The following is a 17,450-nucleotide window of genomic DNA, read 5'->3' on the forward strand; positions in this document are numbered from 1 at the left end:
GCCCTCCCTCAAAGGTGCATGCGTTGCTTGCTTGCTTGCTTGCTCTCCCCCTCCACCCCCCCAATCCCCGTCCTCTGAATGGGCGGCCAGGGATATATGCTAATTGACAAGGTGATTTGCCGTCGTTGCAAGCCCTCCATAATTGTCTCCTTTCCGAGCCTAGCTCGCACCTCACAGCATATGCAGATGGCCGTCTCCGTCCTCCTGCGGAATCTCACAGCCCTCGCCCAACGACATTCCCTCCTTCCCCTCGCCCCCTCGCTACCCCCCTTTCCCCCCCTCCCAGATTCAACGAAACCGACGGTACTCGGATTACGCGAGAAAAGTCCCGGGGGTGAAGTGCATGCAACTTGTTGGATGTACTGGACAGAACGGGGGGAGGGGGGCTTTCCTATCGGCAAGTACCGCAAGTAGTGCCATGTATTTTTTCCCCACGTCTTTTTTGACATGCACACCATGTATACAGGCAGAACAGATACGCGGAGACGAATGAATGGCAGCGATGTCGTAAAAAAAAAAAAAGAGGTGCGGAGGGGGGTGTGACGGCTGGCAATTCGGCTCTCACGGCCGCATTGGCAAATAGGGATCTTCGCTGCACATGTGAATGCTTTCGTCTGCACGTACAGCGAGAGGCGTAACAACCAGCCCATTTGAAAGTCGTACGAGAAACATCCGTGCTTTCCAATGTGCTTCTCTGGTGCAGCCGGGGGTCTCCTCCCATCAAACCGTCATATATCATGTATGTATGTGAAAGACTACGTAGCAGGCAGCGCTTGGGCGGCCACATCGAGCCGTGACAAAGTTGCGGTTCAACGCAGCCGAGGCGGTGGTTTGCCACCAGAGACGAACCATTTTCCTGCGCAGCAGACGACTCGTTCTTTGCGTACATTTCCAGTTCAGGATTAAGCAAGGCACAATCATAGGGGCTCAATGTCTTAAATCAGCAGCATGGAACACCAGAATAGTGAGGATAGGCGCAGCCGGCGCAGATTGTATTGTGTCGCGGCCATTCCTCCAGTGCCGTCGCAGTAGCAGGCCTTCATTCATGCTCCTTTGATAATGCCCTAGAGACCTCGCTGAGAACCCAGTTGTAACATGTGTGCAAAACAAAGTAGAAATCAATCGGACAGTGTCCGAACCGCCCACCCACCCCATAGATCCCATGTCTGCCCCATTACCCAAAACCTGAGTGAACCAGACAGAAAGAGCCAACATCCGAAAATACAGTAAGAAACGCCGCTGTATGAGCACCAAAACACGGGGGGTAAGGCAAAGGTAGCGACACAATGGCATCGCCAACCCCAGATGCAAAATCCAGCGCTGAGGAAGACTGAACCACGAGCCCCACCGGCCTTCAGCTGCCCCATGCATGGTGCATAGGCTCTTGGGTTCCACGATTCGCGTCTGCCGCACCCTGCCAAATCCGTTGTACGAAGCTGTGATGCATTTGGCCTGCCTCACTGTACATGATGTCGTCTCCGTTACATGCCTCGTCCGAGAACTCCAACTACAAAAATGCCGACCCAGAAACATGGTGAAAATAAAATGAGAAAAAGGGGAGAAAAAGTAGCGAGAGAATACAACACACGGGTATACCGGTATGAAAGCAAAATGCGGACAATGCCTGCGTACAGCAAGCAATACGACCCAGATGTATGCGAGAAAAGTGCGGTCCGTTTTTGGCCCAGACTGCTCAGGTGCAAAGGAAATCAAGCCCAAGTCTTCTAGCAACGGTTTGCCAATCCCAAACGGCAATCCATTCGCCGAAATCCATGAGATGCCAGACTTCTTCGAGGACCTCAAGGACCCGGTCGCAGTTGCGTAGGCCGGTGTAGCCTCGAACTGACCGAATCACAGCGCGAACTCGTTCTTGCTGTGCAGGGTCGAAGCACGTAGTGCCGATGACCAGACTTGGCATCAGCAGCAGAGTTAGAGCGGGGTCTGACGGTTTGAAGCCTTCCATGATTGCCAGCGACTCATCGACGACAGCGGTGATCCGGTTGTCGTGCTGGGGTGGGCGGCGAATCGGCGGCGGAGAGGCTGGACGTTGCTCGTCGATCACGGCGCAGCTCGAGGATCCTGCATCGGATTCGTGCATGGAGCTCGTTCTGGACGGGCCTCGAGAGTTGGGTTCGCGCTTCAGCTGCATCGACGAGGGAAGCCCGGTGGCTATTGTGGGTCTAAGGCCGGGAGACGAGGCACAGCTTGTGGCGGTGGATGGCCGAGAAATTTGTGAATGACGACGTGAGGAAGATGATGAGGATGAAGTGGCGATAGATGTTGCTACAGAAAAGACCGAAGGTCTTCTCTCGGGAGATGTGGGAGGGTAGATAGTGCGGAATAGATGCAGGAACATCATGTGCTTGTAAATTAGGCCGACCCGATGCCGGCTGTCACCTGGCGGCCAGAGGGGCATCCACTGCTCGATGGCCTCCTGTATTTCTTGTGCCTGATACAGGATGTGGTATGTCACCACGGTCTCGGCCCCTCTGTAAATGTTCTCTCGAATGGTGTTCCTGATGGTTGTGATGTGACAGAGATACTGAAACAAACCATCGGCAACGCCCAGCAGGCGAGGCGACTCGATGGGAACCAGGGAATTCCAGTCCTCTGAAGCGAGGCGCGGGCAGTTGTTTGTAGGGTGCCACAGTAGTTCATCCGCGTAGATGTGATATTGGAAGAACTCGGTGATAAAGGCCAAGAAGACGGGGTCCTCTGGGGGTGATTCTTGGATGAGTCGCTTGTAGCCCCCGAGATGAACCCGGTGAGCGCCGTGGGGCTCGCCCTCGATTAATGTGGTGACGAGCAGGCAAAGGATCTGTGCATAGCGTGCGGATAATATCGTCTTCCGATCAACTCCGTCCTCCTCTCCCGAGCGGTTCATGTCGGCGTACAGGGTCTTCATTGCTTGCTCGTCGTGGTAAGCGGATCTTGCCCGCAGAGCCTCCAGGCTGGTGGTTGGGTTTTGCTCAAGTAGTTTGGCGCCATAGGGAGTGTCGAAATCGATGTGCTTACTGCTCATGGCGAGAATGGAGTGCATAACACCTTGATGAAGGTTTGCCAGTGGAAGGATGATGTCCTTGAATGCGTTCTTGGCCTCTCCTTCGACAGTGAGAACATTGCTGAGATGAATACCATAGTGTTTCCAGAAGATCTTGTCCTCAATCGTATCGACGCCGTTGAACAGGGGCTGCATCGTAAAGACGAGTGATTCTTCACCACCAAGACGATCTTTCATCTCGTTAGCTACCATGTCTCGACGTGGTTTGAGGGAGCACTCACCGTCGGTTGCTCTCTCCTTGCCGCTCCGCCAAAGTTTCTTTTCGTGGTAACCCTCACACACGACAGCATTCTTCTCGCAATTCATGCCTATGACAAGACACAGTTAGACACAGCCGAGCACTTGGATGGGCGCACCACTTACATCTAGGCTTTGCCTCGTCGCACTTCTTCTTCCTTCTCCGGCAAGTGATGCATCCTGTCTTGGACCGGCCCTTGGTAACCTTGCTCGGATTGATAATGGGGGCCACAGGATGCTTCCGGGGCCGGCCTCGTGGTCGTTTTTGTTTCGGCTGGTTCGTGGGCGAGATAAGAGAGGCTTGAGCTGGTGTGAGCGGAACTTCCTGCACATCATCGAGCTTGAAGTCGTCGTCCAGAGGTTCGAGTTTGGGTACGGTCAGGACGTCGTCCGAACCCTGCTCCCATACAATGTCGTTGTCAGCCTCGTCTTCGTCAAAGGCATCGGCATGGCCGGTGCTCCAAGAATCGGCGCAAGACGACGATGCAGAGTGTACCATTGTCGGGGCGCAAGACGGGTCCAGGGTGGGAATATCCATGCCGGTACTGGCAGGAGACAGTTGGCCCGTGTGGGAGTGAGAGGCAATTGTTGAGTCCATCCACGCCGATGCCGCCTGGGAGGCGGGCGAGTGAGGGAGCAGCATGTCGTCGTGCATGTTGTCGTCCGAAGAGTTGCTGTGATTATCTGACCACGATAGATCCCCTTCGTCGGAAACGATCGGTTGAACAGTAGGATCCATGGCTCGTCATTAGCGAGACCATGCCAGCCGGGAAGAACCAAAATTAAGGTGACTGTGCCCGTAGGTGATGCGAGGTGAGGAAGATGAGGCGGCGTTTTGGGAATTCAATAGTTGGGCGGTTGGTCAGATATCAAGACCGAAGGCCATGGGGATCTCCAAGAGACCAAAGTGGAGGAGGAAACAGATGGCAGCAAATGACCACGAAGGCGATGCCGAACAGGACAAGGCAGGAGGGCAGACGACGAGAAGCGGGCAAAGTTGTTGAAGATCACGACCGTGGCGGACCGCTCAAGAAGAAGGAAAAGGCTGATCGCTGGGGAGCCGACGTGGAATGGAGGGGCTGAGGTGGGTGGAGAGATGATCGCTGGGTCTTATTTGGAAACCAGCTTGCCGTCGAGACGAAGTGGGAAGAGAAAGAGGGTCGTTGGACGACAGGACATGGGCCAGCCGCTTCGAGGGGCGGGATATGCACATACATATCTGCAGATAGGTGCGCTGCTAGTGGGTGGGAAGTCGGGACATCGACAGGGCCAGGAGGGTGAGAGAGGAAGACGTGCAGAGAATCGATGTCTCTCCCACACGCACTAAGGACCCCTAGCACCTTAGCTCCCCACATGCAAGGTGTGCACGACTGTGAATTGGGGGGGAGTATTGTTTCCCATACGATGGGTGAGAGCATGGGCGGATAAGAACGGTGTGGGATGTGAGGTGAGGTCTCATGTCGTACCAAGTGTGCCAAGAGCAGACTGGGGGTACTTGATGCTTGTCGGGCAGGGCTTCTCGGTTCTCCTCCTCTCCACCCCCAGGGCAGCAGCTATTTGTGCCGTCCGTGCCGTGAGGAATATGGATGCTAATAAAAGAGCCCAGTAGCTGTCGTCTGACGAGAAAAGGAGGGAAAACACAACGGAATTGCTGTCAGCTTGGCCATCGTCCACGGTGGATGGCATGTGGGTTTTTTGGGGCCTTCTTGGCAGCATCTCTCCACTTGAAGCGCTGTGGTGCGGTACGATGCGGTGCGGTGCCCTCGTCCAGGTGGAAGAGAGACGAGACAGAAGATGGATGCCTCTTGTCGTTGTCCTGTTTGCTCCGACAGCTCTCTCTAGGCTGGCCCCCTCCTCTTGACTCCTCACCCACCCTGGTCGTTGCTAGCGTGGTGTGGCCGACCACCCCTACCAGCAACAGCGAGGTACTCTCATGTACCCTGGGTCACTACCCGCACGATACATCCCCATAATTGCTCGAGACGTTGTGATTCGCCATCGTAGAATTTCTTCTGGCACTGACAAGGGCCGGCCTAACCAAAAGGTGGACTGTGCGCACACCCTCGAATCCAAAGTCGTGCTCGAAAGAGTGTTGTTGCGCGGAGACTCCACTACGACAGAGAGATGAGGATGCTTGGTTCGAGATAAAACGAGATGGGCTTAATGAGACGCGTGCACTGTGAAGGGGCCCTGTTCAATGGCAATGACGAGATGCAGAGATGAGCCATGGCCGATCACTGGCTCACGACTCATGGGTCGCCGTGTACAGGACGATGATGAGGCTGCCGCGCCATTGCCCAGGGATCGTTTGGCATTGCGGCGCTTCTGGAACGACACCGAAAAACAGCTTCAACGAAGCAGAAAGGCGGTAATGACAAGGCAGAAAGAAAAAAAAAAGGTTGCATCGTACCGCGTCGCGTCGAGTCGAGAAAGTGTGGGGGAAGGAGGCGGTGATCGGGGTTTCTAAAAACCATCGTCTTGTATTATGCAGAGAGCATCATGTTTTGATTGCTGCTGTCCGACAGACTAGTCTCCAATCAAGCGTTCGGCTCGCGGTAGTCTGCGTGCCTGCTCCATTCGGGCCAAAAAAGAAAAAAAGAAAGAAAAAAAAAGAGTCAACGTTGGCCGGTACTTGCTCGTGGGTGTCGGAGCAGTGGTGCGTAGCAGAGACTGACTGTACCATGATATCATGGTGGATTTTGGGAGTGAAAGTCGGGCTTTCTAGGGCCTGTCACTGCATATGCAGGCGGCTGGATTGGGAAAGACGATTGACTCTGAGCAGAGAGAGTCGAGAGGCGGCGTGTGTGATGCCAGAAGCCAAGGTGCCTGGTAAGCTGGTGGTGCTGTGGGCGGGAATCTGTTAACGGTGGGTGGGATGGAGCAGTGTGGGATGTGATGGATCGCATGCCGTCCAGTCACAGGGCACCGTGGATCCGTCGTCTAGCTGTCGAGTCGTCCCAATGGTCCCAAATGCCGTGCCGTGAGAGACGGGGAGCGAGAAGTCAATGCATTGCATCTGTTCTCTCGTCGATCCATCCTGCGGCGGCAACCAACCACGGCAAGGCCTGGTGGTTAGTCGGAGAAAGTGTCCCTGGCCTGAGCTCTGCAGGATTGGTTTGGCTCTTGGGCAGAGACACCTGGCCGGCGTGGTGGAGCAGGACAAATAGGACGTCGGTGTTGGCGGTGCATGGAGATGCGGACAGTAGACATCTGAGTGGTCGAGTCTAGGGCAGGATTCGCCTCATTGAAACCTGAAACTTGATGAACGGATTGTTTCCGTGGCGGCAGCATCTTTTTGCGCTGTCATCGCATCGTGTCGAGTTGTCACTGCAATGCGAATGCGGCGCGCTGGGCCGGGCTGCATTGGCCCTGGAGCCAGGGTCGAAAATCGAGCATGTATCCGTACCAGGGACTGAGCTTCTGGAGAGGCTAGGATTGGAATTGGCACGGCACTGCTGGGGCCGTCTCGTGTCGTCTTCTCATGCTAGTTAGTCTGCGACGGATGGGAGAGAAGGTCAGGATCGAACGACGGCGGCGGGACATGGATCAAGTCGGTGGGAGACAAGCGTAGGCTTGTCAAACTCTGGAGCTTCAGGCCTCGGAGGCTCTGGAAACCCGGGAGGATGTCGACATGTCGGTCGCAAGACGGTTTAATTAGGGCGAGGATCTAGCGTATTGCTGGTGGCTCTGAAGTGCATCGAGAGTCGAGTTTTGCGGAGCTCCTTCAGGTTTATTACTGTCAAGGCAGCGGGCCTCGGGGGGATGGCCCTGGGCCAGCGGGCGACGGGCAGCGCCGACCCATCAAACCATGCATGCATCTGTCAGGAGGTGCAGCATTTATCCAGGCCATGGAGAGAGATGGGCCTGGTGAGGCCGTCGAGGTGACGATGCAGGCCGTGTGGTGTTGATGTGCTGCGCATGGGATGGGGTTCCCGAGGTACGCTGCCTGCACAACCTACCTACCTACCCTACACCAACGAATGGGGAAGACGTGCATTGGGTCGGATTGGCATCGGCGATTGGACTCGAGGGCGATGAGGCGACGAGGAAATGGATAGAAGCAGCTTCTCTCATCTTTGCCTGAGGAAGCCGATGGGGAAACTGCACACCTGCCTGAAGCTCGCAGGTTCCTCCCATTGATCCAATTCTTCCATGCACCTTCTATTCTTCCTTTGGCGAGGAGGTGCATTGTGCTTGCGCGCCTTCCTGAGATAGCTAGCGACCTAGCTACGGAGACGGAGTCCTTTTGCTTGGGTAAGATAGAGTTGGTTCCTGCCTACCCTAGGTGAGCGGTACGTACCTTTCTTGTTGACCCTGATGAGCAAGACGCAACACCGGGAAACCGCGACTGATTTCTCGTGGAAAGTGGCCGTCGGTGTTGGTGCTATCTCGCCTCCTCTCTCTCTCTCCCCTCTTTCTCACACACACTATCTGCTTCTCTTCTGTGCGTGTGTACGTATATTGTATCGTATTCTTTCCGGCCATCCTCTCACCCATCACGTGGCCGAGTTGCCTCGCATTCCGAACAATGTCTGCCATGAACTAGTTGCCTCCTTCCCCTCGCTACGGCATCGCATCTACCTACCTATGGCAGGACGGACCACCAGACACGACAAGGAAAGGCAAGCTCGACCGCCGCAGAGATTTCCCTGCGTCCCTTCCCTTCAAGGTCCTGTCAGTGTCTTCCGATGCACTGTGCACCTGGCGGACTCGGCTGCGACTCCAGCATCATCTGACCCACTGTCAGCCGCTGGAGATGGGCTCCACTCTCACTTAGCAGGCCGCTAATCCCAGGATAGAGCAATCCTCAGTGGATAAGCGGCAGCCCCTGCGCACTGTGGGGACTCTGCCAGGACCCTTCCTTCCTTCCCTCTCTCGCTCTCTCTCTCTCTCTCCCCCTCTCCCTCTCTCATCTCATTCCCCTTCCTTCCAACGAGACACCTACCCACCACCACCCCTGCCTGCCTTGAGGATACCTAGGTACCTACCTACCTGTGTGCGGATACGGACGCTGCGATACTACGGTACGTACCCAAGGCAAATGCTCGGAGGAAATGGTACGTGCCCTCCCTCTTTTTTTTCTTGAAAGGGTCCCTGTCCCGTCCGGGCAAGACTCCGTTCTGCACCTGGCTCTCCGAGGTCAACAGCAACTGAGCCCCAACCCGGCGGCCAAGGTGAAGGAAGCCATCGTGACACGTTCACCTCACAACGGATGCTACTGCTACTACACTATTGCTACGTATCCGTATCCATACCTCGCTTTGTTCCCACCTTAATCCTGCCCTCCCGCGCCTCCCTAAGCCCACCACTATACTATAATATGTACACCCGCTACAAGGGCACGGTGCCATGGGCATTGGAGCTGGGGGCTGCATTTGATTACACCAGAGCCAGCACCTTTTGTTGGCCTGCCGCCTCGATCCGACGATGGAGCAACTCCAACCGTTCAGGTAGCAGCAGCCAGCCCTTCTTCGTCCTGGCCCAGTAGGACTGCAGTAGGAGTGTCACCCATCAGCACCCTAATCGAGAGCCGCAGCACACCATGGGCCGCATAAAGCACCAGCATTTAACAGCCTGTATCATTACCATGGCCACCAACAATCTCTTCGGCGCCGTGCCTCATCCCGACCACAAAGGCCTCTTGGCATTCCCCCGCTCCCTCCTCGCTACCTCTCCGTCTCTCCTCGTCTGTCCTTGGCTCTCCTCCGGTGCGCCCCCAGCCAACGGCCATTGACCGAGACTCACTTTCCCCCAAGACCTTGCCCAGAGTCTTTCCGGCAATAATCGGACCCCATGAGCCCTGCGCCTGGGGCGTGCCAAGCACGCTCATCTCTGTGCATAGATAGTGTTGTATTCGTAGCCTGCTTGCTGCTGCCATCCGATTTACCTTGCGTTGGTTATCTCTCCCTTGCCTTGGTCAATGAACAGGCCAGCAGCAACCATGAGACTCCGCCATGGGAATACTTACACCGAGGGAGGAAACCCCTAACAGATCCAGATACAATTTAACTGCAAAGTTTGCCATGCCGCCTGTTTTCTCCACCGCGCTGCGCTGCTCTGCTCTGCAATACACTCCGCGGTAAAAAGCCACTATTGCAAACGCATGCCCCGCCTTGACGATGGCGGACACGCGCCATCGATTTCGAGCATGGCCAGCCAGTACGGATACACACCCCGCCAACGTGTACCGCGACGGACGGCACCTCAATTGCACATGGCGGTGTCTTGCCTCAGTTGTGTGTTGCAGTCACTCGACAACGACTCCAAATAGGTACGATGCCCGAGCTCGAGTCAGCCCAGCCGAGCCCCGTCGCGTGCCGTCGGGTGTCGTTGGCATCGCTTTCCCGCAAATCGCCGATTCAGCAGATCTTTGTCTCTTTGGATCCTGCCATGTCTCACGCCCTCCTCGGCCGGCGCTGGCCCCGTCCAGTTGTGCTCGCCGTCCCCTAGTCGGCTATTGGACGCAATTCCGGGCCTGCATGACCAAAGGGCAACCAGCCTGTCGAGCCAGGAGGCAATACACACGCTGAAAACCCACGAGACCTTTATCCAGTGGGCCATGTCTGTCTTCTCATCAACCAGCTCCCGCCCACTTCGGCACCGGCCGGTGCTGTTCACCCGCATTCCGAGTCGCTAAGAGACGGGACCTGCGTACGACTTGTTACGGATAGAGTCCTGTACACAGCGCTTGGATTCCAGCGTAATAAGCTTAGGCCGCAACAATCACTACAAGCCCCTTGCTCAACTTTAAATCGCCGAACATCTCCGATGTCGTACTGCAAGCCCCCGGGGCTACCGGTTTGGCCTTCGTCAGAGGAGCTTCGCGTCCGAGGAACGAGGACTGCCAATCCGCGACCATGGAACGAAATGGTACGGGTTGCTCTTTGCCCGGCTTGATTGGGTGCCGGACACCCCAATCACGGCCATCCATGCCCTCTCGGCAAAATGCCCTGGTCCAACGGCATACTATCTATGTATGCGCCGAGACGTTTGCTTCAGCCGGGAGGGGTCGCATGGCCGTCATCCCTCGCCGTCTTCTGCTTCCTGATGCTCATCTTAGGCCCGGCTCTAGTCTCATTGCAGACACTGTCGCCAGTGCGAGTGTGCCCCCACGTCCGGGGCGTTGAACATCGGCTCCAAAGTTTCCCTACTGTTGGGGTTGACCCGACGAGAGGGCAACTCTGGCAGGCGCATACGACTACCGAACCTTGTTGCGAGTGCCAATTTCCCTTTCCTTCGGTACGTCCCTGCAATGCCCGTCGAGCCCTTTGTGAAAAGCAGAAAGATAAATAATAATATACGCGGGCGCTCCATCGCCTTCGCCCTTGCCCAGGGTGCGGTTACGAGGCCGGCCGGGCTCCCTCGTCAATGGTCTCAGGCCCCATGGCCAACCCTTCACGATGCCTTCAATTTGACAGGCCTTTCCCATGTTCGTGCTGGGCGCGCAGGCTCAGGGAAAGCCACTGGCTGAGCCGAGCCGTACGCGTTGTCTTGCAGCTGGCCTAAAAGTGACCAAGGGCGATGCATTAGCCTGCTGAGCCCGTTCTGCTCACGCCATTTGAGCCGTGTGGCCAATCAGATTGGGAAGCCTCGGAACCCAGGACATATCGACAGTCGTCGCACTTTGACCCGATGTCCAAATCTGGCATGTCTAGTGCAGTTGACCATTGTTTGTGACAGCCATGCTAATCAGCGCGGCGACTGATGGGCTTTGCCGTTGCCTTCGCAGACTGCCCCGGCGGTCCGGACAGGAGCAGGAACTACGATGGACATTAGAGCGATGCTCTCCTTCATCCGATGGCCATCGTCTGATTGACTATTGCTGTCGGGCTTCTCTGCCAACGCCACTTCGTCGTCGTCTAGGATTGAGACGAGTGGCTGAGACATGCATACCACTCCTGTTTGGAGGAGGGCGGGCGGGCGAGGGGAACCTCAGACTTTCCCCCGCCCGTCGTAATGACAGCGGGCTGTCGGTTTGCCCAACGTGGAATCCCAGAACGTTGGGCCCCTTGTCCGACTGAGGCTCGTCCAGGCCAACCCAGTTTTGGCCAATGGTGCGCAGCTCACGATGATTGTTTTGTATTTTTTTTTTCCCTTTCTTTCCAAAGGATGGATGCATACTGGCTGAAGTCGGATGAGGGACTCACCCCAACCCTTCCATTTCAGCATTCCCCCCGTCCTTCGTCACATATCACATACATGCAAAATACGACACATCTCCTTGACGACAGGCCCAAAGAGAGAGAGAGAGGGAGAGAGAGAGTAAGCCCATGGCACCACCACAATTTCTAGTCGGAAAAAGACAACCGTTTGTTGACTCGGTATCAAGCCGTGGCCGGAAAAACTGCCACAGACCATCCGATCAACGTGCGATTCGACTCCTCTGTAGCAAGCAACGAGGACGAGGAGCCCCCGATGGCTGCAAATCTTGCCGCCCGAGCGCGAGGCTTAGCCCGTTGTCGGATCTGGCTACTTCCCGTCGCCTTTTGACTTTCGAAACGGTGCGTGCCGTCCACGGCTGGTCTCCACCGCCAAACACTGGATCACCATCAGTGCGCAATCGACTCCAATCTATGACTACCCGTCTGTCCATCCTTCTGATAAGTGCGCGCGGTATGGGACATGGTTGCTCGCTCGCTCGCTCGCCGCTCGCTCACTCAGAACCTCGATATCGGCTTCCTTTCTCTCTCACTCTCCCCTCCGGTTGTGGTCCCCTGGGCCGTAGAAGGCTGTTGACTGCATGACCCGCGTCGGTGCAGGTGGTGCGGCGAGGGGCTACTGTGCTATGCAGCCAGCCCTCCATCTGTCTGTCATCTTCCAAGGACCAACTCGGGTCATACAGCCATCGCCGGCCAGCTCCATGCTCGATTGGGCCCGTAAAAGGAAGCCCATGCCGCCAAAGAGACGGAGAATAGAGCTGGAGAAAGCCCCCATTGTGACCTCCGTCGGACCCCATAGCGGAACCACACTTCTCTCTTTCATGGTCTCACTCTCTCGTGCTCCCACTTTGGGTCGACCCTAGATCCATGACCCAATAGCGCAATCCCTGACCATGCCTGCCAGGGCTAAGAGAGACTAACCAAACAGCCCTTAGCGGGGTGATGGAGAGAGTGAGATGATACTTTGAGGTACTTTCCACCACTCCCACCAACAGCCCGGCGCAGCCCCTCCACTCATTGGTGCGCATTCGACTCGTTTGCGATTCACCTTCCCTGCCCTTGGCGGCCTTGGTTACTGGACTCAGACTGTGGGGTCTTGTTCCTATTTCCGCTCTCGAAGGCACATTCGATCATGGTTCGTCGCTCGCCCTCCTTGCGTCTCCATCCTCGACCGAAAAGGGCCCTCTTTGGAGTACCTGAGACCCTCCATACCGCTGCAGAGCCCGCTGCAGACTCGGGGATTTTCGCAGGGAACCTTCAAGTGGATGATTCATCAGACGGCATTCTCAACCATTGCTTCATTTGCTCTCTTGCGTACTGCAGTTGATTTCCGAGCTGAGGCGACTGACGAATCTGATACAGCGCCTCCTGGCATCGTCATCCCCCCTCGCCGTCACTGCCACCCACCGTAACAGCAGAACTGGGAATCTCCACATCAGTCGTGAAAAAGATCTTCAGCAACCACCGCCCCGTGCAGGCCTGATGCCTGCCCGGCCTCTGGTGCACATCTCGGCCGACCACCGCGTCAGCTCGCCTTGTTGCCCATCACTACTCTCGCGGGCTCGGCATCGCCTACGTAATAAACCTCCTCATTCATGTGCACTACTGTTAGGGGGCGTCGAGCAAGTGCCTCTTTAGACACGTTCTATGCCTCACTTTCTCCAGATGGGACATCACACCGCCAGATTGGTGCGCACCATGTTCCTGGCCAAGCGCTGTCTGTGTCAAGACGGGCAGATGCCAATCTAGCCGCAGCGCCGTCCGATCTACCTCGTTAGGGCACGCGAACTGCCGTTGAGGCCGAGATCGAAACAAACCTTCAGCCAGCTCCAAACGCACCGAGTAGCAACCTTCATTTGGTGGGCACCAGCCATCTTCAGCTGGCGTTGACCCACGGTCTTCCTGGCAACCCTTCTCGCTTTTGCTTCCCGCAAGTGTCAGCCGAGTTGAAAGATCGGCTGGCGGCCTCGATTGAGGCGATGCTTCTTCCAGTAAGGCGCCGGGCAAACAACCAGGACCTCGATCTCTTCCCTGGCAGCACAGACCCGCGCCATCACGAGCTCCGCATTGGGAGCTGCCCGCAAGGCTCACGGGGTGGCAGGGATTGGGCTGTCAGCCATCTGGGTCATCAGGAGCTGTGATTCATGCCTAGTTGGCCAACCACCACCGCCAGTGCTCAATTTCTCGCATTTCCCACGCCCGGCAGGCAGCCAGCCTTGTTGGATCGACAACTAGCGTGCGACTCCAAAGACACAGGGCTCAGGCATTAAGCAGTATTCAACCTGTCTTCGCCCAGCGTCATCGTTGACAGGACTGTCCCGGCGAGAAAAGGCGGTGTCTGGCCCGTCTAATCCCCAAACACCCGAACACGTTGGTTTCGCAACAGGGACCAAGCCGATTCCATATCTTTGGGGAAGGGGGGTTCCCCTTGACAGCGCCTCGACCACGCCCATCCAACCCGAGCGAGCTCCGCACGCCATCTTCAACGACCATCGTCCACGTAATGGTCATGGCGGAGACGACCACCGGACACAAGTCTGCGATGCAGTTTTCGGCACCGCCTCGCACTTGAACATGGGATTTCAGCTTTGCAAATGCGGTGAGGGCCTCATAATGCTTTTGTCCAGGTGTTTGTCCATTTCGGGCCTGAGGAGTAGCCCCAAGAACGCCTCGTAGCCGCCAGTCATGTCTAGGTCGGCTCTAGCTTGTCGGTAAAGGTGGTGTCCAACAGACTAGCATCATGTTAGTCTCTAGGCCTCCCAACCTGCTCCGGAAGCTGCCTCACCGCGTTTGTTCCCGTCATCATTACCAGTCCGCCAGGTTCAGGGGACATGTGCACACAATCTTCACGGACAGTGGCCGAGGATGCCTCCGTTCAGGTCATTCCGCCCAAGATATCGATACTTGATCCATCCCCAATCGCGCAGCATGCAGCAGATCTCCCGCAGTCTACAGGATCTAATCTCGATCACTGACATTCGGGGGGGTTCCACTGCCAACCTGCCGACCTCTCCGCCCATCTGGTCAGCCTGGGTGCCCGACGAGAATGTTGCAATGCCACATGTACGGTCAAGAGTTTTTTTTTTCTTTTTTTTTTTTTTTTTTTTTACCACCTTCTTCTCGACCTACGAGAATTCAAATGCATGGGTACCTTATCTTACGTATTTCGAGTCTGAGCGTGTCATCTTGCTAGGATTTGTGATGCAGCACTGCGAGTGACATCGACGATCGACGGGGCATGCAGCGGCCACCAACCGGCGGCACACTTGGCAGAAACCTTTTTGCCATCACACAATCCCTCTCGTCCGAGCTACCGGGCCTCGAATATCCTGTTCCAGAATCCAGACATGTGGGACCACCAGAGTTATTGGATGGTGAGTGAGTCGTCCCTGGCCAGATGCCCTTTCGAGATACGGATGCTGATGCTCTCTGCGCCAAAGAAAGATTTCTGCTTTGGTGATGGATCTGCCAGTGGTCCCCCCTCCATGTTTGCATGGAGGGGGTGTCGCCTGCGCCTCTTGAACCAACTGAGATGGAAAGTCAGCATCATGTCACAAGTCCGTACGCAACCCTTCCCCAGGATAAGACAATTTAGCCGCACTGCCGACTTGTAGCTATACGAAGACGCCCCGAACTCTGTAGGCCAGATTCCTTCTTTTCCCAAGCCAGCAGCAGTTACTGCTGCAACGTGCAGCGCCTCCGTCTCCTGACGTATGCGAATAGCCGTCGCCAAAGTGCCTCTCATTTGGGCTGTGTTGGCAATGCCCAGTTCAATGAACTTGGTTCTGTTGCTGATGCGGGTGTAAGAGATGCTTGGTTTCGAGGTGATACATATTGCATGCCGGAGGTTGTCGGCAAACGACCTGTCACATCTCAAGTCCGGTCTTGCTTACGGGAGCCGTCTGCCCTGTCGGGGTGGCCTGGTTCCTTCAATAGTCATCATCCGTGGCATGCGATCAAGTGAACAGTGCCGGACGCTGCTCCGGGCGTATAGGCCTGGCCGAGTTCCATTTGTGGCAACGTTTAATCTGATGGTGGCGCATTCCTGCCCTGAATCAGTTCAGTCATCCGTCGTCCACTTGACCTGGCAGGTGATCTTTCGACCACCACACCTTGACGACATTGCTTACCCCTGATTTGTGGGTTACACCGAATCAGCAAAGCTTCCTTCGCCCCGGCACCTCTCATGTGAAGCTACTGGTTCACTATCAATACTGAGTTTCAGTGATCCAGGTTGCATCCTCGATCATTGCGTGGGCGCGTCCGTCCTCTGTCTGAGATGGTGAATACACGGAGACCTGAGGTCGGTAGACTTGTCAGCGAATGCAGAGGCGGCCGCCAGAGAAGTAGATTGCTGGCCATCCTAAGACACCAAGCCATGTCAAGCCGAAAAAAACAAAAACACAAGGAAAAAAAAGGCAGCATCGCTCTACGCTCCTCTCTCGGTCTATGAGGGTCCTTGTTCCCTCGAGACCCTCGCTTGCCAGTGGCGTTTTCTTGTCGAAATCGGGAGAGCCTGAAAGCTGCGATTGGCTACCTATCAGCAGCCCGGCGATCGGTACAACTCCCCTCCCCTCCCCCTCCTCCTCCCCCCCTTCAATCGGTGCGCCGGCCCCCGCGATGACCCGGATCTCATCATCATGAGTACCTGATGCTTGCTTTTTTTATTTTTATTTCCCATGTTTCTCTTCTTTGCTCATAGGTTGCACACACGTGTGCAACATTGCCGCCCCCTGCATCTTTCTTTCGCTTGCAGTGCAGCCTAATAATTCTTGTTTTGTTTTTCTTTCTTTTTCCACCAAAAGTTTGTGTCTTGGGAAAGGGGTCTCAAATTGATGCGCGAGGCGGGACGCAGCTCGCTACTTTTGTCGAACGGCATCGGCTCGCACGACCGGGGAGGGAGGGAAGGGGTTTCAACAGGTCGGCGACCTGATTCAGAACTGCATGGTTGCCGAACCGTTCCGGGGAACCACTCTCACTCTTTCTCTCTCTCTGTGTGTGTGCGTGTTTCTTGCTTTTCTTCCTCCCCTAGGCTGTGTGCCTTTCACCGGCTCTTGCCATGTCGGAGGGGGCTTGCATACCAGCACTTGCGGGCGCCGGCGAGGCGCTCTGGCGCTGGTTTGGATTGGAATGCAATTGTGTCGGATTCATGGCTGGAGGCGCTTGACGAAGCCCCTTCTAGCCTGTGAAGCGAGGAATCACCGGGCGTATCGCCTCGATATCGTGAAACGGGCAATGGCTGTCCCAGCCATGTCGTTCAATTTTGGTGCAGAATACAGAAGTCGGAAGCGAGCTGGGCTGCAGGGAGTGGAGCCACAATGCCGGGCTAGATGTTCGATTCCTCAAAGCCATGACTACTACCCCCTCCCTCCCCTTCCCTCTCCTCCTCCCGAACGTCGCGGGTCGTCTCGCCCTCCCCAGGCAGACGGGTTGAAGGGATGATGATGAGACGTAATGGGGGGTGGGGGGAGGAAAACAAGTACGGATGGCGTTTATGTTTGGGTTAGAGTGATGGTCTGGGCTTTTTGGGGCGAGGGGGGAAAAGCAAAGCAAACGAGAGGCGGGCGGGATGTCCAGCCCCCGTTGGGATGGATCCCCCCTCCTTCCCCTCAATCCTCAATGCTCAGGGCATAAACCGGACCGAGCTTATTCCCAAAGGCTCATTTTTTTTATCCTGCTCGCAGCCTTCGGGGCAAACTCCGGTGATCGTGTAACGCAAAGAGAGAGAGAGAGAAAAGGCTCCTTGACCGCTCAGCTTGCTGCATCATGCCAATTCCGGCCATTTACGGGGTGGGGGAGGGGGGGAGGGGGGAGAGGAGTGGTTCGGCTGGTTTTCACGAGCCATCCGCCGATGGCAGATATGCAGAATCTGAGAAAGCGGGAAACGTCATACTGCCTACCGCCTTGGACTTGCATGAGGCACACACACACACACATACATACATACATACATACATATACACACACATACACATACACTCACATACGCATAC

General features: G+C 55.9%; 1 protein-coding gene across 1 annotated transcript; it reads right to left on the reverse strand.

Annotated features, from left to right (window-relative positions):
* Positions 1-1,693: 1,693 nt before the first annotated feature.
* Positions 1,694-4,037, reverse strand: EsH8_VI_000977 (transcription factor domain-containing protein; the record flags this gene model as incomplete). Its single annotated transcript, XM_083272230.1, has 3 exons — positions 1,694-3,231; positions 3,283-3,369; positions 3,425-4,037. The coding sequence occupies 3 exons, from the start codon at positions 4,035-4,037 to the stop codon at positions 1,694-1,696; spliced, it is 2,238 nt and encodes a 745-aa protein (XP_083127404.1).
* Positions 4,038-17,450: the final 13,413 nt, after the last annotated feature.

The sequence above is a fragment of the Colletotrichum jinshuiense genome, chromosome 6 (assembly GCF_051148585.1).
Source record: "Colletotrichum jinshuiense chromosome 6, complete sequence".
NCBI lineage: Eukaryota > Fungi > Ascomycota > Sordariomycetes > Glomerellales > Glomerellaceae > Colletotrichum > Colletotrichum jinshuiense.